At 49.5% G+C, this 27485-nt stretch overlaps 1 protein-coding gene across 2 annotated transcripts; it reads right to left on the bottom strand.

The window, feature by feature from the left end:
- Positions 1–68: 68 nt before the first annotated feature.
- GDPD2 (glycerophosphodiester phosphodiesterase domain containing 2) lies at positions 69–19200 on the bottom strand. 2 transcript variants are annotated; one of them, XM_080365968.1, is made up of 16 exons: positions 16867–19200; positions 8290–8438; positions 7040–7143; positions 6873–6966; positions 6570–6629; positions 6115–6213; positions 5634–5727; positions 5040–5185; positions 4481–4563; positions 3787–3937; positions 3021–3236; positions 2074–2225; positions 1555–1702; positions 1251–1333; positions 769–797; positions 69–468 (listed from the first exon to the last, which is right to left on the bottom strand). In XM_080365968.1, the coding sequence occupies exons 2-16, from the start codon at positions 8401–8403 to the stop codon at positions 416–418; spliced, it is 1626 nt and encodes a 541-aa protein (XP_080222094.1). In that variant the 5' UTR covers positions 8404–8438; positions 16867–19200; the 3' UTR covers positions 69–415. The 2 variants fall into 2 exon arrangements, with proteins under 2 accessions (XP_080222094.1, XP_080222095.1); XM_080365969.1 differs by lacking the exon at positions 16867–19200 and adding an exon at positions 11009–16838.
- Positions 19201–27485: the final 8285 nt, after the last annotated feature.

The following is a 27485-nucleotide window of genomic DNA, read 5'->3' as shown; positions in this document are numbered from 1 at the left end:
TAAACAAGGTTTCCCATCACTGGCTGCAGATCTGCTGCTGACAGGCAGAGGCTGCCCTTGCCCTGCACCAAACAGCAACTCAAATCCCCACTAAGTCTCCAAACTCCAGGGCTGAAGGTCTTAGCCCCACACCCGCTGGCTAAGCACTCAGCCCTCAGGCGTGAACTAGTCCTAGGAAACCCCTGCAAAGGCTCCAGTTCCTCGCTGCCGGTAGGAACTGTGAACCCAGTTCCAGGTCTTTTCAGCTGGGGGCAGGTGTGCACCACACGAGGAGCCAGGAAGGCTACGGGAGATGGGATGCTCAGGAAGGAGTCTGCAAAGGAAAGGAGCCTCGAAGCTGGCCTGAGGAGTGCTGCCCACTTGAGCTGTGCAGGGCTTTGGCCGCCCCTCCCCATGGCTGATGCAGGCTGGAGGGTCACTCTTGCATCAAGCTGTTGATCTTTGTGAGCAGCACATCTGTCTCAGACTCTGGGGAGACAGAGAGGAAAAAAAGTCATTGCAGACAGCCACCATCGGGCAGCGACAGGTGGAGCAACCTGAAAAGCAGGTTTAAGGAGGCTTGGGGAGCATGGGATTCCCCAGCGCTGTCCCAGAGGGCTGTGCTAAGGGCAGGACAGGAACTCCCCGGGCTGGGATTCCCTTCCCTCCCCCAGCCACCCCAAACAGCTCTGTCACATTCAGCTGGAGAAAGCTGCCTGCCTGCCAGGGAGCACCATGCAGGTACAGCCCTGCTCCGAGGGAGGGGAGCTCACATCTGTGTGCACTCACCCACTGGCCATCTTCTCTGGGAGCATTTCCTAGGAGATGGAATAGGAGAAGTGTTAGCATGGCGTCTGGCCTCCCTCTTCCTTCCCCCAAGCTCCCAGCTGGAGTCTGCAGGGCCCCACAGGGGGCACAGTCTCATAGGGATCTGCTCTTGGTGCTTGCAGCACTAGTAGAGGAGCAGGACCAAGGTCCCTCAGTCCCAGCCCACCATGCCCTGGGGTGCAGAGCAAATTAGTAAGCGTGAACTAAGGCACGCAGCACCTCAAGGAAGGGTCAGGCCAGATTTTTAGCTGCAGCCTGGTGATAAAAGCTGCCTCCACACACTGCTGTCTCACTTAGAGCCTGGGGGGTCCTCTCCTGTCTGCTGAGCCCAGGGTGGGGTGACAGCAGATATGGCTGGGTTTGGGTATGTACCAGCCGCCCAGGGTACGCTACAGCCTCCCCCAACAGACCTGTCATGGGAGGGTGAAAGGGATCAAACTTACTTCAGCAAGACGAAAGCCCAGAGAATGACAAGGAAGGAAGCGCAGTCTACAACAATCCAGATCATGAGGTATGTGCTGCTGGGCTGCAAGGCAACAAGACGAGCCATGAACACCAGCCAGGGTGGTATGCTGGTGGCACGGCACAGCCCAGCCTGCCATGCCATCAGTCCCTTCTGCAGGGTCACATGTTCCCATGCCAGCACAGCACTGAGCAAAACAACCCTCAAGGCAGTTGGCTGCCCAGGGCTGCTGCAGAAGGGAACCCACAAGTGCCTGGGGCACAGGGTGAAGGACAGTCACTTACAAGCAGCCAGATAGGGCGATTCATTTCCTTCAGCACCTGGCAGGCGTTGGTGGTGACAGAGCTCACCCCAGAGCACCACAGCACAGAGAACAGCCAGGGCTCATTCACCACATACAAGTTGACAGAGATGTTGTCCTGGCGGTACTGCCTGCATGGGGACAGCTGCAGTCAGAGCCAGCAGCAGACAGCAGGGTGCCAGCACACTCAGCGTACAGCCAGAGAGGACCATATATCTGGGATGTGATCCAGCACTTGCAGCCACGTGGAGCAAGTGTCTGGAGAGCCAGACCCAGGGCAGGTTTACTAGCAAGGCAGAGGACTGCAGCCAGCTCCATCGCCTGCACCAGCCCTGCTTGATAAGGCATGCTTGTCTGCAGGGCTGTAGCACACGCCCTGCCTTTCCCAGCAGTGCACCAGCACTCAGCCTCAGCTGGCCCTCACCTCTGCGGCCCCCTGGGACAGAGCTGGGACAGTGCCCAGGCCCCACAGCTCCCAGGCTCTTGGGCACAGGGCTCTCACCTGATCTCCTCAGAGCTCATGTCCTGGTAGGGCAGGTTAACATGCAGTAGTGGCTCCTTCTCATTCTGGAGTCTCTTCCGGCCATAAACTTGCTGAATGCCTGGGGCTTGCTGTTTGACCTGTTCCCTGAATCCATCCGGCAGCCAGAGGACCTAAGCAAGAGCCAGAGAGCACATGAAGAGGAGAGGTGCTCCAGAGAGCTTGCTCTCTTCTGGTATTTCCTTGCAGGTGCAGGCACACATGGCCTGCTCAGCCAGCTGCTTCCTGCCCCCCTCCTCCATGAGGATCTCAGCTAGGACAGTCTCCTAAGAGCTTGCCCCAGCTAAGAAGCAAACACAACAGAGCCTACTGAGTGGAGAAAGCAGTTGCAGCCTAAGCAGGCTGCAGCAGTTGCATCCCTTCTGGGTCCTTGAACGGATCAAGTACTGCATCCTTTTGGCTCCAACTCTGCAGCAAGAATGCACCTTGGGTCAGCACTAGAGTATGTCTTTTCTGTGTCTACATTCCCAAAAAGCCAAGAAGGGAAAGCGATTTGGGTGCTAATTTATCCCCTTAGGGCAGCACATCCTGTGCTGCAGAGGCTGGATGAAGTGCAAAGGCAACACAGGAGGTTGCAGCACGAGTCCGAGAGCTGCAGGGAGAGGTGTGGCACAGCGTGGGGAGGCGAAGCCTGAACGTTGTTTTCTTGCTCTTGCTAGCACTGTTGGTTCCCTCCCTAGACTGAGTCACTGTTTACACACCAGGGTGACCAATGCTGGGGAATCAGGTTACTTGGAGGGGTCTAAAGCTGCAGGCATTAACCCCCAATTATTGGCAACTTCTCCCACCTAGAGAGCCCTACACCTGGATAGGATTCCCCAGCAGGGATCACACATGGGAACATGGTATATGGGGTGGCAGGGGTGTGACAGGAGGGCCTGGCAGCGGTGGGGTGGTGGCCAGCTCACCTGCTGTAGTGGGATGCCTGACTGTAAGATCACATCCAGGGTGGCATTGACGAAGCTCTGGTAGTCACTGTGGTTCTCAGGCCGGAGGTCAAACATGATTGAGATATTGCTCTGTTTGGCTGCCTCTAGTGCCTGTTCCAGGGATGGGATCCTCTGTTTAGTCACCTGGTTGCGATCGCCAGCAGAAAGACTCTGCACAGTTGGAAACGGCCTCCGCTGCAAGGGTGACAGACTGTTAGCCATCGTAGGCAGACTCCCTGTAAGCTTCCACCTTCCAAACTGGTGCCTGTCTCTGGCTCTCAGTTTCCCACACTGGCCTCTCCTCTTCTTCCCTGGTGTAGACAAGCACAGGGATCCTTCTGCTGCACATCCACAGGGCACCTCTCCCCCTCTCCCCACTAACAGCACAGTTCAAGCAGACCCACCACCTGTGGGCAATCAGAGCAGCTCAGCAGTTGGTTAGTCACCTCTTGGGAAGAGCCTTGCCACAGCTGCCTCCAAGCCCAGGCAGGCCGTGCAGCTCCGAGCAAATGCACAAAACGTACAAAACCAGCCTCCTTCATGATTCAGCTAAGGAGTCAGAACAAACCCCAGCTTGGGGCACAACCACACCTAATGAATTTGTGCAGGTGTGGAAGTGCTTCTGCACCCTGTCCAGGCGTCTGCCACAACCAGTGCTCCAGAGGGAGCCTTCCCCAGGGCAGGGCTCATGCTTCACCCACAAATGCACCCATGCCTGATCAGCCACCCCCTGGGGCATCCTGACCTCTAGGAACCAGGTGCCAGCATCCAACTGCTGGAGGTCTGTCCAGTTGAAGGCAGTGCTGTTCAGGGCAGCCCTCTCAGGGAACACAGCCTGCACATTGGTGGTCCTGGTGAGTTCCTCGTCATGCATGAGGAATGGGACCCCATCAGCACTGGCAAAGGAGCAGAGAGGGAAGCCCAGTGTTGCAAGCTCTTTGTCTCCTATCCCTGCCCTTGCATTTCTGCCCCCTCCCAGCCACCCTGCTAGGGTAACCCCCAGCCTTATGCCTACTTGTGGTCCTCTACACAAAAAAAGGGAGTGTCTGGAAAGCAAAGAGCACCTAGAGACCAAGCCAGGAACCAAGCAGTTCCTTGCTCAGTGCAACAGCTGTCCCCATAGCAGGATTACATGAGATAAACTAGAGCCAGGGTCTGTGTTCCAGCAGTGCCCCTCCCTGATGGTGCCTCGCTCCTAACGCCCTGGAAGACAACCTGCATGGGAAGACAGAAACCCAGTACCTCTCCCAGATCATTGGAACAGCAAGCTGGCACCAGTCCCACATTGGCAAAGTGGGAATGGCAGAGCTCTTTGCACAGGGCTGCCTTCAAACAAAGGCTGTATGAGTCCTCCCCAAGTGCTCCCAGAATGTCCCATGCGGGAGGTGACATCCCAGGATGCACAGACCCCTTCCTCCGAGTCCCTGCTGCAGATTTACCTCACCATGACGTCCGTCTCAAAGACTTGCACATCACAGTCCACCGCCTTGCGCAGTGACATAAGGGTGTTTTCAGGGGCCAGCTGGAAAAGGAAGAGTGTTAGTGCAGAGTGCACGAACAGGAGGGGGCAGGAGGCAGGCACCCACCCTGCCTGGCTGCACCCAGCAACCCAGCTGGATTCTAGGGCAACCACAGTGAGACTGGGGTGATCCTGGTAGGGTGGGGGAATGGAAAAGGACAGCCAGGGCCTGCATAGTCCCTGCCCACACTACGCAGCCAGGCTTTCTGCTGAGAGTCACCTGCTCCTGCTCCAGCAGCGCTCAGCAAACATCTCTGCCTTGCGGCTCCTATGCGCACCCTCCTCACCCATCCTCCAGCACTGTGCTGCCCTGGCTGATGTGGAGACCCCTCTCTACTGGGCTGGCCAGAGCTCACCCAGGCCTGCAGCACCAGGAGTCTGATATGCTGGTGCCCCATGGCCAGGCACAGCCAGGCAAAGCAACCTGCTCCATCCACCCTAACCACTGTGCCAGGATGCCGCCGGTGCTCGTCACTCACCATGGGTGCTCCTCTGTGGCCAACCAGGGCTGGCTTGGGGGGCAGCTGGCTCTCCTCCATGATGCAAGGGGAGGTGATTCCCAGGGGAGCCAGATACAGTGCGGTCATCACCGCGCAGTACACAAGCAGCAGAAACACCTTGAGACCTCCAGGCAGAGACAGAGAAGATGGAAGGGTGAGGTAAAGAGGCAGTATTTTGCAGACTGTTAGGAATAAGCCAAGGCTGCTTCACCTGGCATTAAGTTATGGTTGCCCTCGGTCAGGCATTGCATGCCCAGCCTCAGGAACACACTGCAAATTTATTCTTGGCCCACTACATGTCCTTGCACCCCAGCCCAGCACTTCTGCAGGACTCAGTCTGCCATCCATAGCTGTCCTTCAGCAGCAAAGCAGTGAAGGCTGAAGCTGCACCAAGGGCTGGGCATGAGAAGCAGCAACCAAGCACAGGCTTTACTACCACATTGAGAACTGGGGACCTGTTCCTACTGCACCAGTGCTCTCTGTACACTACTCTGCCACCAGTGCCGCTCAGCTGGGTGGTAGAAAGCAGGGTACCAGCCAAGGAGGGAGGTGGAGACCTTGGAGGGGTGTTACCTGTGTTGTGGGTACGGTAGATGAAGCTGGCCAGGGGCCAGGCAAGAAGCGTCATTCCCCCCAGGATTCCAATGTGCAGGAAGGGACCTGTTGCCTGGGGAGGCAAAGGCAGGGTGTCAGCCGGCGCCAGCCCAGACCCTGTCCCAAAAATCCACATGCTCCAATACCAGGGATCTGCCACTGCAGCCAGTACTGCTGGAAGAGCAACAGCGCCAGGGAGGGAAGGACAAGCTCCTGGGGGGACTGAACAAACTCCCTGCTCTGGTCCAGCCCCGTTCATCACCTTGACTGCAGATGCTCCAGGCAGGACTGCAAGAGCAGGAGAAGCACCTTGCCTGGCCAGGCAGCAGAAGTCAATGGCAGGGAGTTAACCCTCATGGCACACAGCCACGCTGGGAACTCCAGTCACCGCCCTTCAGCTCATACCCACATGCCAGGTACTGGGTACAGCGGGGGAGTCTCTGGTATCGAGGTGACTCACCTGCAGGGAGATACGTGCACTTCTCCACTCCTCCGCCCACTTTATTCCCAGCCCTGTGAAGGCTGCAGCCACCAACAGGGCAGTTAAGATCAGCAGGGTCTGTGGGGCAGGATACAGTGCAGTTAGGGGAGCACACAGCACCCTGCAGGCCAGCTGGGCTCTGCCCCGGCAGGGCCAGCAGAGTCCTCCTCATCCCGTCCTCCTGAGCCCATCCAAGCTTCAGGACCCCACTTTGCCCATCTGAGTTCTGTACTCATGCTTTGAGCGAGGGGAGTATTTCCATCCCAGAGAAGTGTGGCTGGGGTACTAACAGCTGCAACCCAGCTGAGCAAGGATGCATAGCCACTCTGTGGGGTCACAGCAGCTGTATGCAGCCCCAGTAGGCTGGTCGCAGCTTCCCAAGGTGCAAGGACAGCAAGAGTAGGCACCATCCCCCTGCACCCCTAGTCTCTCACCTTGTGCAGCCAGTGTAGCTTCAAGGGCTGGCCACAAAGCTGCAAGCACAAAGCAAGGACCTGCGAGAAGAACAAGGAGGCATCAGAGATGGGCTGTACCTCACGCCTCAGCCCTCTAAGGACTCAGCCACAGGAACTGCGACCCACTGACACAGGCAGGGTCTCTGGCTATGTTTAAGCTGACACAGCTCCAGCCGGCCAGATGCTGTGGGCTCCACCTGGCTCTGCACAGGGCACAGCGCCAGCCTGTGCGCAGCACAGCTCCGTACCCCCATTAGCCCAGGCAGGATCAGCAGGGCTCACCAGCAGCACAGCAGAATAGGTGATCAGCACGGCCGTAGCTATGAGCAGGACCAGGGACCAGTCTAGCCACAACTTCCTCTGCTTGAAGATGAACCTGCCAGCAAAGGAGACTATTAGAGGGGCAGGCGGGACACGGGGACCAAGACTGGATGTGGGATCCTACTCACTCATTGAAGTTGTGAAAGTCATTGAGGATGATGACGGTGAAGTAGAGCCACACCAGTGTGAAGAGGAAGACACAGAAGAGGAAAAGGAACCAGCTGCAGTCACACTGAAAGCCAGAGATGACAGCTATGCACACACCTGCAGGGCACCTAGCCCCTGGCCACATTGCTGGGACTGCTGGGGAGCACCCAGCTGCAGTCACAGCAGGCACCGGTCTCATGCATCCAGGCACTGAGCTGGGAGGGAACGGAGCTCCCCAGGAGGGTTCTCTTGGCTGGACCCACGCTACAGGAAGCTGGACCGGCAGCTCCTACAACGAGCTGAAAAGCTAACTATGGCAGGCTGGGGAGGACAGCCCCTGAGGCAGGACTGTCTCCTTTCCCGTTCAGCAGCCCCTGGGAGCAGGCTAGGACTTCGCACGTGGGAAGGGGCAGGGAGCCAGGTCCTGTTTCCTTCTAGCTGGGTGATCTGTGGTTTGGGCAGTGATGGGTGCTGTGCCTCAGAGCTGCCATTGCAGTGGTGAGCTTGCAGGTTGCTCCTGCCTACCCAGCCGAAGCCAAGTCCAACTTCAGGGTCTCCAGCCCTAGCCCTGCCTATCTGGGGAGGTGAGGGGTGCCACGGGTGCTGAGCAGGACACCCAGCAGCCCAGACCAGCTCATACATTCCAGGCAAGATGGGACATGCAGCAGCACAGCCACTCCCATGGGAGTTGGAGACCTCAGAGAATCTCAGGGCCTCACCCCTCCCAGGTTACAAATTGCCAGGGACACCCCCTTCCAGCACCCCATCAGCGGGGGCAGCACCCAGCCCAGGAGCCATGCCTCCCACGTGCCCTGCCAGGCACTCAGTGCCTCAGGACCTGCCTGCCACGCTCAGCCCCCAGGGAGCACAGTGCTCTGCTCCAGGCACGTGGGAGCCCTGCCACAGCCACACGCTCAGCCAGGCAGGGACAGCCACAGCTCAGCCTCGCTGCTGCCAGCGCGCTGCTCTACCCTTTTTGTCACCCAGTGGGATCAGACAGCTCGCCCTCCCACCACTGCAGGCTAGGGCAGTCCCTGGACAGGGAGGGTGCCAGGTAGCACCACAGCTCTCCGGGGGCTCAGTCCTGCGGAGCAGGGCCAGCGGCAAGGGGTCAGCAGCCCAGTGTCTGGGCTGAACCCTCCAGCCCAAGACCCTTCCCACCCCAGCCACCACCCTGAGCTTCCCACGCAGGGGCTGGCCAGCCCCAGCTCAGCATCACCCGTGGTATCACCTTGGTGGTTCTCAGCCCCCTTCTCTTCTCCTTTTTGGCGGTGATCCACTGGCAGCTGTAGAGGCAGAGCAGGCAGGTGGCACAGGGGCGGCAGCAACCAGGGGGGTCTGCCATAGCGCCGGGCTGTCCCAGGCCAAAGATCAGGCGTCCTGTAGGGGATGCACACTGCGTGTTGGCACAGACCTCCCAACACACAGCACCCCCTGCCCCATGGTGATAGTGCACTGCGGCATCCTGGGTCCAAGTACCCTGGCAAGAGGCTGCCCCAGAGCCCAGGGTCATAGCAGGGCTTCTGGTCACGTCCCCAGGCAAGGCACGGTGCCAGGGAAAGCGGGAACACACGGTGCAGCCCAACCTGTTCAGCAGGCTGTCCTGGGACCCTTCACTTAACGAGCCAGAGCAAGCCTGGAGCTGGCAGAGAGCAGAACCTGCTCCTCAGCCCAGCATTCAGCACTCTGCCTGGGTTTGAGCTCCAGGGACTGGCAGCCTCACCAGCCAGCTCGATGCAACCTTGCACCCAGGGTCCCTCGAAGCAGCCCAGCTGCAAGGATCACGTAGCCCAGCGCCGCAGCCTGGGGTTCCTGCTGCGTAGCTAGGGGTATATGCAACAGCCTGGGAAGTCCCCATCCTCCTCCCTAAGCAGCACTATCTTGGCAGCCCTCCAGCTTGGCTCATACAGCACAGGGTCCCCAAAGGTGCTGGAGGAGCTGCAGCTGAGCAGCCGATAGATGGGTTTTGGTCCAAGTGCTATGGGAGGGAGGGAGGAGAGTGGCAGTTATGGGAGGAAACCCACTGCTTCAGTCACAGGCACCCAAGCTGGCTGAAGGGCTACTACCGGGTTCCCCATGCACTGGGAAGGGGAGAGGACCAGAACGCTCTGCTGTGGTCCCCAGATTCCTGCTGCTCGACTGGAGGAAGCAGGGAGCCCCAAACAAAGTCTCCTTTTATCCACCCCAAGAAACCCCATGTTTATTACTGCTTGCCGTACTGTGAAGCTGCTCCCCCTGCTCATCCCAACCTCCCTAACAGGCCAAGCACTCCATGCAACACCATCACCCGGCAGATTAAGCCACACTTATTTCATTGCAATCCCTGAGCCAGGCACAGAAGCCAGCTGACCACATCCTCCCAAGCCACATCCTCTCCAGTGCTGGGGGCAAGGGTGTGCCTAGCAGGGCTGTGCCCCATCCCAACCTGGGCCCTGGGGAGGGGGACCAGAGCTAGGCCAGGCCCTTCCAGCCCCAGCCAGCCACACCAGACGGGCTCTGCCAGGCCCTGGCTACGGCCAAGGTCAGCATGGTCTCCCCCCCTGTGACAGAGCAGCACCCCAGCACACACCTTGCTCCCAACCAGTATGTTGGTTTCCAGTGCTGGGGTACAGAGTCTCCTCAAGACCCACAAAGAGCAGTGGCTACTGGGGCATGCACAGCCAGGTACCAACCTAAGAGCCGGACCCCTAAACTGCCTAGCCAGCTTCTACAGGCTCTGGGGGCTGCCATCAGCAGGTCCAGCCACCCAAGGCAGAGGATGCCGAGGAGTACAGTGGTACCCACATCTGCTGCTCCCTCTGTCTTCTAGGGACCAGATCAGCAGCTATGACCGAAGGCGCCAGCCTTAACACAAGTGCAGGAAGCTGTGGGACCAGAGTTTCCTTCCCTGATGCCGAGGGGCTCTGGCTGTAGGCTCACACCCTTGCTGACACCAGAAGCAGAGGCACCATTTCCACAAGGGAGCAGCCAGCATCCCCTGAGACTTGCCCTCTCCTCTCATCACTGCTCACACAGGCAGAGCAACAGTGCCAGCAGCTGCTCAGGGAAACCCCGCCACCTCCCCATCTGGCTCCCACACAGGGTACAAAGTACAGCAGGAACAGCTCGGGGCACCAGCTGAAGTTCAGCGCTCTGCTGCTCTGAGAGGCTGCTGCTGCCAGGACGGGAGCAGCGGCACAGGACTGGCCACAAATCTACACCAGCGATGCTACCTGGAGGGAAAATGCCACCCTGCTCCCCAGCTCCGAGCGGGACTGCAGCGGTGGGACCAGTAGCTATCGTGCAACAGCCTTGCACGGGGCACAGGTCCCAGCTCTGGGACACACGGCAGACTCTGCTCGGCTTCTCCTCTGGCTCCAGGGGGGAGCTGCACAGCAGGAGCAGGGGGGCCTGGCAGGAGCCCTCCCTCAGCTCCCACCAAACAGCCCTAGTGTGGCAGACACCGGTGGCTTGAAGGGGTCACAAACCCATCGCTGCAGTCACTGACACAGCAGCACGAGCCTGCAGCCCCACAGGGCCCCTTGTGCCCCAGGGGTGCTGGCACAGGACAACCAGGTGGCCATGGGCACAGCAAGATCCCCATGTCCCCACAGAGCCGAGCCAGCCCGGGCTGCATGCCACCGGGCAGGCCGGCCGGAGCTGACGCCCAGCCCCGCTACCTGTCCCCTGGGCTCCCAGGACGGAGGGCAGCGCTCCTGGGTCACCGTGCAGAACAGGGTGACCCGAAACCAGCACCGGCTGGCCCAGCCCCCCCCATCTCCCCATGCAGCCACCCCTAGAGCCCCTGTCCCCGCACACCACAGCGCGGGCACAGCAGGGCTGCCCCCGTCCTGCCCCCCCAGCCGCACGCAGGACCGGGACAATCCCCCCCGCCACTGCCAGCAGCAGGGGACAGAGTCCCCGTGGCACGGGCTGCCACCGCAGGGCAGCGAGCCCAGCGGGTACAATACCTGCTCCCCGCCGACCTCGGGTCCCCGCAGCCGGGCCGCCGGCAGGCCAGGTAGCGCTGGGCCGGGCTCCCTGCGCGGCACGGCCCCGCTGTGCGCCGCCGCCCCCGCTCCCACCCCGCCGGGTGTGCCGGCGGTCCCGCCCGCAGGTCTGCACAGGCCGCGGAGGGGCAGGGCCGGGCAGGGCCGGGCAGGGCAGGGCGGGCTCCCGCCGGCGGCTTCGTGCCCCACCGACCGACCCCGGCGCGGCTGCCGCTTGGCGGCCGCTGGGAAAGCCCAGAAGGGGCCCGGGGGGCGTCACGCCCCGCGGCTCAGCGAGTTTGCAGGCAGCCCACGCTCCAGGCAGGCTAAGGCCCCGGGGAGAGCGCCCGGAGCGGGACGGGAGGCGAGGCACGGCTTCGTGCGTTGCCAGGGCTTCCAGGGCTGTGGGAGCCCCTCTGTCAAAGGGAGGATTTTCCCCTCCTTGCAGAGGATGCCTGGGACAGATGCATCCCGGGCCACCATCTGTGGCTCACTGGGTCATGCTTTGAAGGCAGAAGCACAGAGGTAAAAGCAGTTTCTGATCCTGAGCCAAGAGGAACACTTCAGAGCCAACGCGTCTGAACTTTGCTGCACCAGCATGTGAAAGGAAGCCCTAAGACAGGGGCCTGATACCTCCTGGAAATGGATGAGGCAACGCTCTCCATCGCCCCAGCTCTCTGTGGCATGGCACAGCTCTGTCCTGCTCCCTCTGCTCCAGGTCTCAGCAGTGGTGCAGCCCGCAGTGAGCCAGGATTTAGGATGGGTCCTCGGACCTTCCCATGTCAGTGACTTGCTCCATCATCGCGTGGGATCTCAGGGGACTCCTGTCATCTCCCACTTGCCAAGGAGCAAAAAAAGCTGATTTACAGGGACTTGATGGCATCCTGCAGTGGCACAGCAACTGCCAGGCTAGGCAGGCACCCCAGAACTCACCGCACAGCCGATCCAATGCCACACCGTTATTAACGGCTTTGGCACAAATCACTCAACAGCTCCATAAAACGTGCTGATCAAGTCCATCTGTAAGGCCGTATTCAGTGGAGGGCCTGGAACTCTGTAGGAGGGATTGTGTAATGTAACCCATTGTTTCACACCTGAAGGAGTAAACTGAAAGCATTGCAGTGAGCGGGAAGGCCCCTGGGACCAGCAAGCAGCCCTGCACCCCAAGTTTTGCCAGCCGTGAGCAGCTGGCAGCAAGGCTCACCTCCCGCAGCCTGCGAGCTCTGCCAGCCCCAGCACAGCCCCACCGGCCATTGCAGGTGAAGTGCTGGGGAGGGGGCTGCAGGTTGTAAAGGGATCGACAAGCAAAGCGCTGAGGAGGGGTGAAGGACCACTCAAGCCAAGAAACAGCTTCGGCAGCAGGGAGGGGAAACCTGAGCATCGATAAAGAGACAAGGCGATATGCGAAGAGGGGGCACTGGAGAGCCAAGTGCTGTGGGTTTTAAGGGTGCAAAGCAAAGCTGGTGGGACAGGCACCCCTCGACCACGGGCTGATGGAGCGGCAGGGCCGACTGCTCCTCCAGGGACCCCCCCCGGGCACTGGCAGCGGGGTCCCCTCTCTCCTGAAGGCCCGACTGTGACAACGGCGGCGCCGCGCAGGGGGCGCGGCCGCCGGGGCCGCCCCGGGCCCTCCCCAGGGGAGCCCCGCCAAAAGCAGGAGCGCAGCGCTCGCGGCCTGCAGAGGCCGCCTGTGCCCACCAGAGGGCGCTGCAGCCGGCGCGGTGGCTCGGCCGCTCCGGAACACTTCCCCGCACTCTACGGTCCCGCCGCCGGCTCATGGCCAGGCTGTGTGGTCCTGCCCTGGCCGGACACGGGCAGCTACAGAGAAGGAAGCGGCGGCAGGGCCGCTATTCCCGTGTGAGCCCCCGTCTTCAGCACCGTGGGAAGCATCAGCCATTTTTCCGCCCCCCCCTCGCCGCGTGAGGGCAGGAGGCAGCCATATTGAGCGAGGGCAGCGGCGTCGGGCCGGTGCCCGTAAGGGGCTGAAGCCATTTTGAGTGCTGGCACGTCGGGCGGGCGGCAGCCGCCGCAGCCCTGCCCGGTCAGTGCGGGCGCGCTGCCGCCAGTGGGCGCCCTTGTCCCGCGCTGCCACCGCCGCCCCCGCGCCCCGCCCCGCGCGGTCGCCTCTGGCGGGCTCGGCCCCGGGGAGCTGCGGGGGGCGCCGGAGGGCGGCTGGGCTGGGGGTCCCCCGCCACGGAGGTGGGCCTCGGCCGGGGGCTAGCACAGCCCTCACCGGGAGCTGCCTGTCGCCTCAGGTAGCTCCGATCACTCTGATGTTGTACAAGGCCGGTAGAGGTGACATTTGGGGGTTGCTTCTGTCGGCACTGTGAGGCCTTCCCGTAGCTGATGTCCACACGACGGGAATCAGCGGGTCACCGAGCTGCTGCTTTGTGAGGGAGACCCGCCCTGCGCCGCCTCCATGCTCGGTGAGCCCCACCTGCCTCAGCCCGCCACCGCACAGGAGCTGAACGAACGAACGCAGGGATGCTTCACAGCCGAGGCCATCAGACTGCTGTGAGCAGGGGCATCCTAGGCACTCTGCCAGCTCAGGTGCTTGTCTGACCTCCAGGAGCCAAAGCACAGTTGAACAGTTGAAGCTAACAACCAGAACGCATTGTCAAGCTAGCTTGCCTCTACAACTGTATCACCGTGGCCTCTGGGGTGCCAGAATTAGTTGGGAAGATGGAAAATAACATCCCTGTCAGCACAGTTGAATCGGTTCAAGCGTAACATCAAGTGTTGCATTGCCATATGTGAGATTTGTGCCCTGCCTTCACTTGTGAACAGTCTCATCTGTTCTTTTGAATTCCGGTAAAATTATAAAAAACAAATGCACAAAGGAATTGTCTAAGTGAGCAGGGAAACTTCTGTTGGTGTACTACAGCTCAGCTGAAGTTACCTCCCTAGATTTTTAACTTGGGGAGCAGAGAAGGCATTTTCAACATATGGAAGTGACTTAATGGCTTTATGTTAGGTTGTCAGCTGAACTGGTTACAAACCAGTCTTTTCAGAAAAAGATTAAGCCACTGTTTCAATTACTTCTGTATTTCACTATAGCGTCTGTAATTGACAAGAAATATGGCTTTTAATTTTGACTGTTTTAGGGAATGTTTTCCCTTTATGCAATCCTCCTCCATAGGACTCGATGTGGGATAAAAGTGTAAGGTCACACAGGTTTCTGTAACCATTATTTGACACTCTCTCAGCTTGTAATGGACAGCAACAAAAATCAGCAGAGGAACAGTGATACACTGTCAGCACTTTAAAAGCCAGTGGCACAGACTGTGCTTCCAGCCCAGCTAGTAGCTGACCTATGTAAACCGATAGGCCAAGGCAAAGATCTCTCCATCGTGAGTCTAAAAATCCTTGCTGATAATCTGCAGCAATATAGAACTTGCTATAATTTGAAGCTATCTTGCACAGGCACATGAAGAAGTTAAGCTGTGAGAAAGAACTACTCCAAAGGTAAAATGCCTACTTAAGGGAGGGTGTTGTTCATGACACTGGTCCCAGTGGTTAGGTTTACTTTTCCTAAATGCCAGAAGTTTATAAGGAATTAAAATCTGTGGTGAACAAACTTTGGATCAGAAATTATTCTTTTCCCCCCAGAAGCAGGCCAGTTAAAGAGATCAGGAATGCTGATTGTGAGATTATCGTTCAGCATGAGAAAAACCTCTATGAACTGTATCTATTTCAGCTCTTACCACTGCGTTTGTATGATACGAGGCAAATCACTTGACCCGAACTTTTCATGTGTGGTCCTTATAGTTTTCATTTCCTGAGTACTTGAAAACAGCATGGGGCTGATTTTCAGGAGTGCTAATCATTCATTGTTGTAATTGAGATGAATGATAGGAGCTCTGAGGATCAAATGCTAAAGAGTTAAGAGTTCAAGCTGCATAGTAACAGCGCATCTCAGATCAGGCACTGTACCAATGCAGCATTTAGCCCCACTGTTTTCATAGGAATCTTAACACCCCTCAAGGGTTTATGGAGATACAGTTTTTCACATACGGAGAACACAGACTTTTAGAAGAGCACAGTAGAAAAGCAGAAAATAGTCTGCTCAGTAAGCATTAAACTGTATAGATACAGTTAAGAAATTATTTTTTAGACATAGTGTCATGACATATCTAAAGTTGATAATAAGGCAAAGACGACTTTTCTGGGGCTCTCTGAAAAAAAGTGTTCAAACAGGAAAATCTTGCTTTCGTTAAAAAAAAATAGTTACCAGATTCTGATATTTCTATCAGAGATCTATCCTGTAAGATTTACATGCTATATCTCATTGATGATTTCAATGACTGAATTGTTTTTGTCCAGATACAGCTTTTTCTTTTTGGAACTTGAGCTAGTTTAGAATCTGAAGATGTTTATCATTTGCCATTTCCTAGTTGTCTTATCATTGCATGCTTAACTGAAACCACACAATAACAAACCTAAAGCCAAATCTTAAGTGCTACATTTAAGCTATGATAGAAGGGATACTCACAGGGTATACTCACATGCAATTTTGCATCTTAAACCACATATTTTTGGTTTTTATATAATCTACAAAGTAAGCTAACTAATTTAATTATAGCAGAACTGTTTTTCTAGTTGGCCTGTTTCCTTTACAGGGATAATTAGCTTTACTGGAAGTAAAAATGTAGGCATAACTTACTGAATGCAACAACACTGTTACCCTGCAGAGCTGGTTCCACTTATACAACACTGAAAAACATACTTGAGCTGTATCAGTGTTTATGTTATTTTCTGACTAATATTTGTGGTTTTTCCAGGAAAAAAAAATAGTACTTCCCTTGTCTATAAGCATAGATGGTCTATAACCATCTTATCTTCCACTCCCTTCTGTTGTTCTACTATGGAAACTTTTGTATTTAGCCTTCTTTTGTTTACTAGCTTTTAAGACACACTGTTATTTTTGCTCTGGGATAAGCCTTTGTTATGGAGTGTTTGCTCCTGATACATCTCTAATTTCTGTTCAGAGTTATAGTTACTGTAGAACAGTATTTCCGCTCCCTTTCAGGATATAAAAGCAGCTGCAAGATCAATATGCTATGAGACATTTTTTTTTGTTTTTGTTTAAGCTGCCTTTCTTTCATTGTTTCAGAAGCCTTCCATGAAGTCCTTACTGCTCACTGATGTTACTGCTAAACCACATACTTTGTTACAGTATTACTGAGGAGCTGACAGGAGTCTAGATAGGGTAAGGCTCTGAATCAGCATTTGTGTCAAAAATGAGCTTAAATACATGACAAAGGAAAGCTCAACTCTCAAACTATAGCAAGCACCTATACAGCCCAAGCTCCTAAGCACATAACTTGTAAGTACTTGCTTTCTATTCAAGTATCAACACAGAGGTTCAAGTCAGTCCTTGCTCAAGGAATACCACTTCCAATCCCTTACTGACCTTATCAGCCATGGGATTCCATCCCCTCTATAAATCTAGAGAGAAAACAGAGTCCTATTCCATATCTATTTCAGTATCACTGCCTTACTCTCAAATAGGTTATTTGAAGATAGATAACGCTTCCGAGAATCATGATGCCCTACAACCAGTAACACTTATATTTTACTTGTAGGGCTACCACATTTTTCCTACTTTATAACACCTACAAGCTGTTACTATCAGATACCTTCACAGAATTATTAGAACCTTTCCTGCTGTCTTACGGGAGACAATTCATTTATATCAAACACTTCTATGAAAGCAACCTTCCTATGGATGTAACTTATCTGTGTCCCATATTTTTTCATTTACTACAAGCTATTAGTTTACATGCTACCCCCCCCCCCCGCCCCAACCATCAAAAAAGGCCCAAAACTTGCACACTTACCAGATAGAAACAGCTTCTTGTTTCAAACTCTTCAGTAAATATGAGCAACAGCTGTTTGCCATTGCCAAATTTATAGGACCAGCCTCCAGAGCACTGTGCTAAGGGTAGGTTTATATAAAGGGCTCTTGCTAGGGAGTAGTGAGTAATCTGATGGGGTGGTGGTGTCTGTGTGTTCTGAGCTGGCTGGGCTTATAGCTGTGTTGTAGTAAAGCTAGTATGTAGCATTACTAATTGAGGAATAGTTTTTATTTGAAAAGATAATTTTTTGGGTCTAGAGTAATTAGTTTAATGTTTTTTGTTCCCTATAAGTATAATTCCCTGACCATGTTCAGTTACAGTTTATTATTTTTTTTACCTATGTAAGGTCTTTTGAGTCATAAGTATCTTTGGCTAAAGGCTCTACTGAGTTGTTTAATAGAGCTAAAATGTTTTAGTAATTAAAAAAGAGCTTAGTACTGTCTCTTTTCTTATTTCATAGTTATAGGTATCTGCTGTGAGTATGTACAAAGGCTTTATTTTCATAACTTGCATCTGAATCTGCTTTCTGAGCCTTTAACTAGTACAAAGGGTTGTGGGGGATTTCTAGTTAGTGGTCTATATCTGTATTTTTTATTTTATGTTTTTGCAGAGTTGCTATATAATCAGTATCTCTGGGACTTGGTATCTAGCTGCCTGTGGCTTCTTATAGTCAATATTTATGGACAAAAGGTTGTTTGTTTTTTTTTTTTGAGGGGGGAAGCAAGTCTGCTTTCCAGACTGCAGAAGGTGGTTGTAAAGGTAACTTTCTTGACATAATGTGTTGGTTAGAGGGGAAAAAAAAGTGCTTTTTTTGCATTGACGTTAAAAAAGTGTAAGTATAACCTGTTATCTTGCCTCCTATGAGACTTTTTTTTCTGGAGCCTAGGCTGTAAGAGACACTTGCTGCTTTTTCGTGTGGAGTGGCTGACAGCATGGAGAAGTTTGACAGTGGCTGAGCTGTTCTGATTAAGAGTTTCTGTTACTAGAAAGCATAGTAGAAAGCTGTTTGGTTATTTTTTGTTAGTTTTCTGACAATGGAAAACTGAATTTCTGAATGTGGTGGAGAGGCTCAGCTGTAAGGTAGAACTTCAAAGTGTAAAAACCCCAGGCTGCCAAATCCCCCTCCACAACAGTGCTTTGGTTTCTACTTGAGGGACCTGCTGCAAATGACTGGTTCTGGCAAATTAGGGCTGGGTCTTGTAGCTTGTGCAGGTAATTATCCAGAATCAGTGTTTCTCTGCTGCCAGCTTGAAGTGCTTGTGCCTGTTTGAATCTTTAGAAGAGTTAAATGCCCTTTCCAGCGAGCAAAGAGAATGCTGTGGGAATGTATTAACAGCTTAAATAACTTGTAGTATCTTGAGTCTATGTATGTGTAGGCCATCTCTGTTGGAGCTGTATTCTTAGCTGCTTAGGAAATGATTTTTAAGTAGGCATTATGTGATCCTTTTGTTTAAGCTTAGTAGCTCCCAGGTTATCTGGAAGCCCACCAGCTTGTTTCTATTAAGTTTCCATTGATGACTGGAAATAAAGCTAGAATGAGAAGTCATACTTCTAAGGTTGTTCTGCTTTTGAGTTTGTAAAAACATCAGATTCAGATGTTACTAAGACTAGATAAATAGTAACTTTGGAGGTAGTGGTAATTAAAACAACATGTGTACTCTTTAGGAACTTGGTGGATTCAGATGGGTAGGATATATAGGCAGGTATGACTCTAATGCCTACCTATCATGAACTTCATGCTTAATTTTTTTTGCTTAGCTACTTTAACAGATTGGAGTATTATAAACAATTAATTTATCATTTGCATATCTCTTTAAGGTGCTCTTTGAGCTTTCTGAAGTATGGCTAGCTTTCAGTTATACATTGGCTAGCTGTCTGTCTATTAGGTGCTTATTTGCCTATTTGGTTTTGCTTTCTTTTGTTTGTGTTAATTGATGGCTTACCATAGATCATCTTGTACCCAGGCATGGAGTTGAACTTCTGGGTGATTTCCAAACAGCTACTCATTGTTTGGCACTTGTACCTCTTGATTGATGGTTGTTATTTTGCCTGGTCCTTTTTTCCCCAGCTTGCTTATATTTCACTCAAATGAAAAGCTCATGCAGTTAACTAGCTTGTGCAGTTAAAGGACATGCCTATTGCTTTCCCTCACAGCTTAGCTTATGATAAAATGTTTATCTCTTCTTATGCTTTTTGTGAAGTTATTCTTGTTTTTTGCTGTTAAGTATTTGAACCTGTGTCCAGAACAGACTGTAATTTACACTAAGAAATGAAAACAGACTTGTAATTCTTGTCTCCTGTGTTGCAGCAGACATGCACTAACAACTATGATCTAACAACTATTCACAGGACTTACCTTTACTTTAAAAAGGAGCTTGAGTGCTTGGAAGAGGTTCTGTTCTTGTTTGGCAGAACTGGGCTGGTCCATGACTTAAAAGTGCATGGTGGGTTTAGAATTTGTGAAGTTTATGAAGATGGTGCTCTGCCTTCTTGATCGCTGCAGAGTGATGCTGATGTGGGAGGATTTGTTGCCTAAAGTCCTTATTTCCAGCTCTGGGAGGAAAAGAAGCACACCTGGAAAAAGGTTTTCAGAGCAAGTCCTGGGAGGGACCTTCAGTGGTTGAAATGGATATTGAGATGAAAAATGCTGCTTTGTTTGCAGCTGTCATACTTGGAGCTACCGTCACAGATGGTACATCATCATTGCATTAGGCATCATATAGCTATAGGATGGAGGTGACTGTTGCTTCAGGTACTTGCATTTGCTTGCCTTGTCAGATACAGTTACAGACAGATGGTTATGAGGAACTGAGAATATGCATAGCTCAGCATGAAGGACATTTGTCTTGGCACTCTAGCTGTTTTGTCACTGTCAAGCTTGGTTTCTAGGTTCTGCAGCATTATATAGAAGCTGAGTGAGTACTGCACGTGTTTGAGACAGCCTTCACTTACGGGGACTAGTATGGGAGAAAACAAAACATACTTTTTTTGCAAAGAAAAGAAATGGTGAGGAGAATATAGGAGAATGCATTGCAGGATGAATATGAATGGAACGAGTCCAAAACAGGGATGCAGCAGTGACTGAAACTTAAGCTGGGAGTTCTAGTTGTGTGATAAAAATGTTAGGAATAAAACTGCAAAGTTTAGATGGATATTGCTGGGGCCTTGTGTCCAGGCTGAGTTGTGTGACACTGACATTCTTCTCCTGAATACTGTTGGTAATTAGTGGTTTGACAAAGATTATGGAAAGCTCTCAGTAAGATTTTGGGGCACTTTAGAGTACTCCCAGAGCTGGAAACCCAGGACTAGATGCAGCTGTGATCTGGTCTGTGGGTAGCAGAGACTACTGTGTGGTTCCTACTATAGTGTAGCCCAAACTGTCCCTCCCATGCTCTATGGTGCTATGGGGTGCTTGCTAGGTTCTCCTTAACATCTTCTTTCACTTTTGTGATTGTGAATTGCTATGTTTTGAACTGGACGGCTCAAACTTTGGGGAGTGTTAGGCAGATGGCTAAGAATGACCAGCAGTGCTACCTGCGACCTCTGACTTATTCCTGTTGTAGTGCAAATACATGTGCTAATTTGAGCTGTTTTGACAGTCATTTCTGCAATATATAAGCTACTTTCAGATGCCTAATTAAATATTACAAGTATCCTGACTAGAAATGCTTTAAGAATACTACTTGAGGTTACTGCTACTAGAAATGTATTTCTTTGAGTTATTCAATAACTCTAATGACATCAACATCTGGCCTGCTAAATGCTGTTAATAAAACCTTTTCTAACTACAAGCTTGTTATCAAATTGGTCCTGCTCTAAATACTGAGAATGTAGACTTTGCAAAAACAGTAGCAGGTAAGAAATTCAACCCATGTTGAAATCCAATAGATATTACCAAAACTCAACAGCATTATTTGAAAGAATGGATTTTGCTGTAACAGCACAAGTCAAAGTATTTAATGATTAAAAAATGAGGGGTGGAAGAGGCTTTTCAAAAAAACACTACCTGGCACAGGAACAGTCAATTCACTGGAACAAAAGGTCAGAGGAGCGAGGGGGACTTATCAACATCTCATTGCCCAGACTGCATGTATCATTTCTTTGGGAAGCAGTATTGTCCTGTCCTAGCTGCTGGTGGGGAAAACTACTTTTTGATTATGGAACCTTGGAGTATCGTTCTGGAGTATGTAAGTTTTAACATTGATTTAACTGGCATAAATAGCTATGCTGTCCAACAAAAAATATCTTGGCATCCTGCACTTAAGAGGAATAAAGGGTACAGATATTAGCTTTGCATAGCAGTGTTAAATGGGAATTGCAGAACTCTTGGAAGAAGACATTTGGGTTCTTTGGTTAGATTATGGCTAGCTGTACACAGCAGCAGATTTAGCAGGCTAAAGCAAGGTCACAAGGAAGTGGCTAAATGCCTGTCCAGTAATCCATGTATGCAGTGAGAATATAACTTAATAAGGAAGAGCATCATAATTTACAATGCTAACTGGTAAACAGAAAAAAGGCTCTACTAAATATGCAGAGATAAAAGCATTAGACTTATCTGAGCTGCTGTAAGAAAGGAACCTCAATGTCCATGAGTCAGTGGGTAATCCATTCTTGGGTGACTAGGCTGTTTGTCAATAGGCTGATTTGGGTAACTGATCTTGGTTGTCCTAATTCCACACTTTATTCAGTTATTTGCTTTGACACATAGCTGATAGTCGGGTCTCTATTCCAGCTGAAAGCATTGTGTCTGAACTCCCAGTGGGACATAGCAAGGCTACTGTGTACTTGGAAAACTATATAAAGATTTTCTCTAAATCATCTGTGCAGATTTGTAGTGTTTCAAAGTGAAGCTTTTCATATGCTCTGGAGCAATGAATCAATTTTGGTTTTAATGCCTGTCTGTGCAGTTCACCTCCCCAACTTTGCTGTCACTGAAATTGCCAAAGATACAAGAAGAGTCCTGAAGAGCAAAGCTCTATTGCTAATATTAGAAATAACTAAGTGCTCTAACAACTGCTAGGCTGTATGAAGCTTTACTGCACAAAAATAACTGTCCCAGTTGCATCTTTTGTGTATCCCTAATGTGTTTAAGTGGTAATTAAAAAAAAATTCCATTAAGTCCAGATCTCTCATGTCCTGTGTGTTCACACACGTATATAGGGAAGGAAGAAACTGTTTGAAACAAAGCCCTTTCTGCAATAAATACTTGATTTACTTGAGAAAGTTTACCTTGAAGGGCTTCCCAGAACGATGGGCTATGCAGCAATGTTTTGGTTTCTGCATGTCGTATTCTTTGTTTTAGGATTATTTGGCACACTTGCTTGAATTAAGCAAAAATGGCAGTCCCATCCCATCTGGCATGATGCATTAATTTTCAGCTTGCTGAAGTCAATTCACTGGTTATATGCAGGTTTCCTTGTACCCCTTGTGCTTTGGGAGAGCATGTTGAGTAGGAAATTGAGCTAGACTGAATAGTTCCCAGCTAAGAGTATCTGTAGTGTCCAAAAGCTGTTGATATTCTACTCTTTTTAGGCTGATATTAACTAACACAGGAGATAGTAGTGAAAGTGAATGTGCACAGACTTTAACCTGAGCTTTTCCTCACCCTACAAAGCTGGTGATGCCACTAGGTTTGGTCCTACCCCTAAGGTACAAAAATAGAGGACTGCAAGCTAGAATTCCTGGGTTCTCTTCCTTGCTCTCCTCTGTGTTCTGATAGAGGACATCTAGTTTAGTTTCTCAGTGACCTCTGTGGGAAATGAGTTTTAACATGGCTGAAGTACACACTTTCAAACACTGCCAGCCACTTGCAAAGTGGTTTTGACTGGATAAGGAACAAAGCTAAAAGTGTTGCTTTTCATCTCATGGACTCCATCATCAAACTAAAAATGTCTCAGCAGAAGTTCCTGTGAGATGTGAATCCAGCGCTGTACTTCTGAAGTCCAAGCTGCAAGATATTTTGCATTAAAATATTGTGCTGATACACTGGCATCTTAGTATGGCTGAAAATTTCTGTGCATAGTTTTATGGAAGGAGGAGCTTGACAGGCTTCTCTCAGCCTTTTATATGGTTTTTACATGTCATTTGATATGCCTGTGAAGTAGTTTATAATGCTGCCTAAAATTATTAATGTAGCTTTTATGCCTAAGAAGCAAAAATATGCCAGAATATCTAAAAAGGCTTGATTCTACTACATTGATGAATACCATGTATCTTGTTGATGTATTGTTTACTTTCCTACATCATGCTGGAAGCCTGGAATGTTATTTACTAGGGAATAGTCTCACATGACCTAATGAAAAAAAAAAAAACCAAGGTAATAATTACTGTAAAATGATCCAAATTTTTTCCAAACTGTGTAGAAAAAATTAGTGTCTCTTTAACGCTAAAGTATGTTTCATCTGGTGAGCAAACTAGTTATTGCCTTGATTTGAAAGTGTCTATATTTAAAACAGGAAAGAGTCCAACATTCAAATATTCCCAGAACCTACTATCAACAAGGTGAAATCCTACTTCATGTTTTAGTGTTGCCAATTGGCTTGTATGCAGGGGGCATTACAGTGTGAAAGCTTTCTGGCTAGAAATGTTGAGTGGTTATGTAGCTGGATAAATTATTTTCCTTTTGAGCGAAACAAAATGTAGTGCTCATTAATCTAAACGGGTAATACTCATATGCTAAATAGGATTCTGTCCCTTCACCTTTTCTTTCCTGATGTCGAAGGTTTTGGAACAATTAAGTGATAAGCCCAATTTAGGCAGGAACAGATGCAGCAAGTTTTTAGGCTAACCTCATCTTTAGTGGACTTTACTGACTTTCAGTGTAGTAATGACATGCTTCAGAACTGGTCAATCTGAACAGTCTGAATCCTGTGGTACAGAGGCACATGTGGCACTGATAAATGTAGCTACATCAGTACAAGAGAATCATAGAAAGGGTTGGGTTGGAAGAGACCTTAAAGATCATCTAGTTCCACCCCCCTGCCATGGGCAGGGACACCTTCTGCTAGACCAGGCTGCTCAAAGCCCATCCAACCTGGCCTTGAACATTTCCAGTGATGGTGTAGGTTTTTGTCCCATGGCTGGGGAAGGTAGTCATCCATTAACTCAAACATAGCAGTAGTATCAGTTGGGGCATTCAGGCTTTGCATACTGTGATTTCTTTTCTTTTGTTCTAATCCCTAAACTGAAGTTCAGATTAGTTGCTGTTGACATAACTGGTAAAGGAATGGCTAACATGGAACTAGGACTTCAGTGTTAAGGGTAACATTGGAATATTGTAATTAGAAAAATATTCTATACATATTTGCTTATGAAATCTATCTTAAAATGGAAATGAAGACCTGTGAATGATTCAGCACCTTGTCAGCTGTGACTGGGTTAATTCAAGTGATTGAGATAGTTGACTGAAGGCAAAGGAGGAGCTTCAGAACTGAAATTCTTACAAAAGCATGTGGTGTTTATCTTCTTCCAGACTTAAATATTTTTTTAAAAATCATCTGTATATTAGCTTTGTCATTTGAGGTAACTTTGAAAACATTTGACTGAAATAACTTTTCCAGAGCCAGTGTGTTAATACCGTGCATGATCTAGGATGCATGGTTGTATCTCACAGGGAAAGCTGTTCTTGATGTGGCTAGAGAGATTATGATGTTTCTTGGATGCTAGGGGGTGAGTACGTACACTATGGAATTAGTTTGTATTTCCAATGTCCCTGGAGTAAAGCTAGTACTCAACATGAGTCTATTCAGCTGATCAGTTACAGGATTTCAAGTACCTGCAAATGTCAGTATTTAGCAATTACTGTAGTCAGTAAATAACCTCTTTGGTCGTTTTATATACCTCCCTTCAATTAGGGTAATTTCTGCCATGGTTCCTTTAAGGGTAGGAGATGCCATCTAAGAGGAAGATAGGGACGATAGCTAGGGCTCCTCTCAATTTCAGAGACCAGAGATTGCAGATCATACTTATCTTTAAGTAAGGCTGTGGAGCCTTGCTCATCTGTAATGATCTGTAGATTGACATGCTCAAGGTGTTAAAGGTCATAAATAATTAGGTATTGTAACTTATGGACAATGCAATTTTGAATATGTACTCTTTGTGGTATGCCTTACAACATGCTTTGAAAGCTCACTTAATTTATTAAAATCTAGAATCCTAATCCTTTATTTCAACTGAAGCAAACTGTTGGAAATTAATCTCTGTTGGTTATTGCCAGCCAAATATCTCTTGATGCTTGGACAAGATATGCTGGGACAGTCTTGAATACAATTGCCCCCAACTGAGGGATTAAATCTATTCCTGTCTCTTTGCCTACTCTAGAATACCTCTGAGAATGAAAGGACTGAAAATGAAAAAAAAAAAAATCCAACCACCTCCTCCCCTAACCATTGTGCTTTTGGAGTTCCTTCCTCCTACATTTCTGAAATGGAAGTTAATTGTAAATACACAGAGGAGTCTGAATCCAGCAAACAGCACTGTTTTAATGTTGGGGGTGTTTGGCAAGGGACACTAACTTCTCAGATCAAGACTCTTGGCTAATGCGCATATTTTAAGCTGTTTAGGGGGATTTAGTCAAGTAATCTATGTTTAACTACTCTGTGTGCATTATGTAGGTGTTGTGTATTATGTTAAATTCTGAACGAGCCTCTTAGGATGTTAACAGAGCTAGTTAAAGCTAAAATGACATTTAATTCTGTGAAATAGTCTAATGACTTGGTTGTTTTTTTTTCCTTTGTGTGAGGCCTGGATAGTTGTGTTGCACTTTCTGTTTAAAAAATAATCTCTGGATGGATGTTAATAGGAATGAGTATATCTTGCATTTCAGTATTCTTATACCTATGCTTTTGAGATAAGCAGATGGGAGATGTGTATTGGAAGAAACAGGGTATAACTAGAGTTATTTCAAAATGCATGCTGAGCTTCTGTGTAATCTGTTATAGCACTGCTGCCAATGAAAGACTGGTAATATTGATTTATATCGTTGATTAGCTGTAATATTAATACATCTAATCAATAAGCTGAGGTCATTATAGTCTTTTATTCACATAAAACCATTTATAATCAGCAATCAAATTTCTTGCAGGAAAAGCGAGGCTTCTGCGAACATATTGTGTCTGTATATGTATGTGGGAAAGAAAATAGAAAAAAAAAACAACCAAAAATTGAATATTCCTACCATAGGCTCTTGCTCTAAATCTGTTGTGAGGCTAAGCAGAGGTGGCAGGTAACAGCCTGACTGCCAATGCTACATCAGGTGATTATTTTCATTTCAAGAACATAGTTGCATTCAGTCACAGAGGGATGAAGCATTTGGAGTAGCTTCCTAAATGGCAGGGTACTGGTAACCCAGATGGTTCTTTCTGGCTCATTGCTAACTTCCTACCTCAGTGCCTTGTGTTAATGAAGTATCAGGGTTGTCCTTTCCTGTTCCCTTTGGAGAAGGGCCTGGCTATCCCTTTTACAGACCTTGAAGGGAATCCTTAGGAGTGCAAATGGGATTGTTGAGAGCAGAGGTGCTTTTTTTTTGTAAGTGCAGGCCATTCCTGGTGGTGTTCCAAGACTAAGAGTGATGTTGCCAACCTGTGTTGGCAGTTAATCTTCCCTTGCTACCTCTTGAGGTGTGTGGCATGGATCCTGCACCAGACACCTCAGATCTGTTAGGTAGTTGTTTTTCACCTCCATGAGTATGAAGTTGTGTGTGCGCTTGGCGGCCAGGGCTCTAAAATCAATGACAGCCACACACAAAATTTCAATCTGTTTGAACATATTGGAAGAAACTTGTCTGATATTAAATGGAATGTGAAATGTTTAGCTGGGAAATATATGGGTATGCTGTTGCTTATCAGAATGAAAACAGTTTCTGATAATAAAAATAAAGCATCATGCTGGGGAAATTTAAACAGATACTTAGTGATGCTTCTGTATACAATGTGATACGTGCAAATGAGATTGGCAGATGGCAGGAGACAAATTTGCATAATCCTAGCTAAAGAAATGATGCTTCTTGCAGTGGAAGTCCACAACCAGCAGAAATACTTATAATGGATTATTTTACAGTAATAGAATACTCATAAACAAATAATAGATTCCAAGCTATCTATCACTGCCAAATGGAGGTGCTAACATCTCAAGCCTTGACAAAACTTTTGTCCTTGGTTATTTAATTTTTCAGGTAATCATTGAGCAATAAGGATAGTAACTCAAGCTTTTATTTGAAGGAAGTTGTAACTCCAGTCTACTCAACTTGAACAGGAGCCCTCTAAACAAGCATGAATAGAAAGTTTCAGACATGTGTAACTAGAAGGAAGTGTAGGTAATTTTGAAAAGCTGCCAGCGCCTTAAAGAAATTAAAGAACTAAGACTTTATTCCCTAGGTGTCCATACAGCACCAAAAGGCAGATTATATTGATTCTTCTGACTTTGAAAGAACACTTGCTCTTAATGATGAAATGAAGTTTGTTTTATTCAAAGGTTCTGTGCTTCAGGGAGCAGCATGCATTATTGCTTGTGTTATTGCTTACATTAGCAATTGATTGCACTTGCCTGGAAATTAATAGGGTGAAACCATTCAAAATTACACATGCTAGGGAGGATACTTGCTC

This window comes from Falco punctatus (genome assembly GCF_963210335.1).
Source record: "Falco punctatus genome assembly, chromosome: 15".
NCBI classification, from domain to species: Eukaryota; Metazoa; Chordata; class Aves; order Falconiformes; family Falconidae; genus Falco; species Falco punctatus.
Note: the sequence above shows the minus strand (reverse complement) of the source record. Positions and strands in the feature narration are given on the sequence as shown.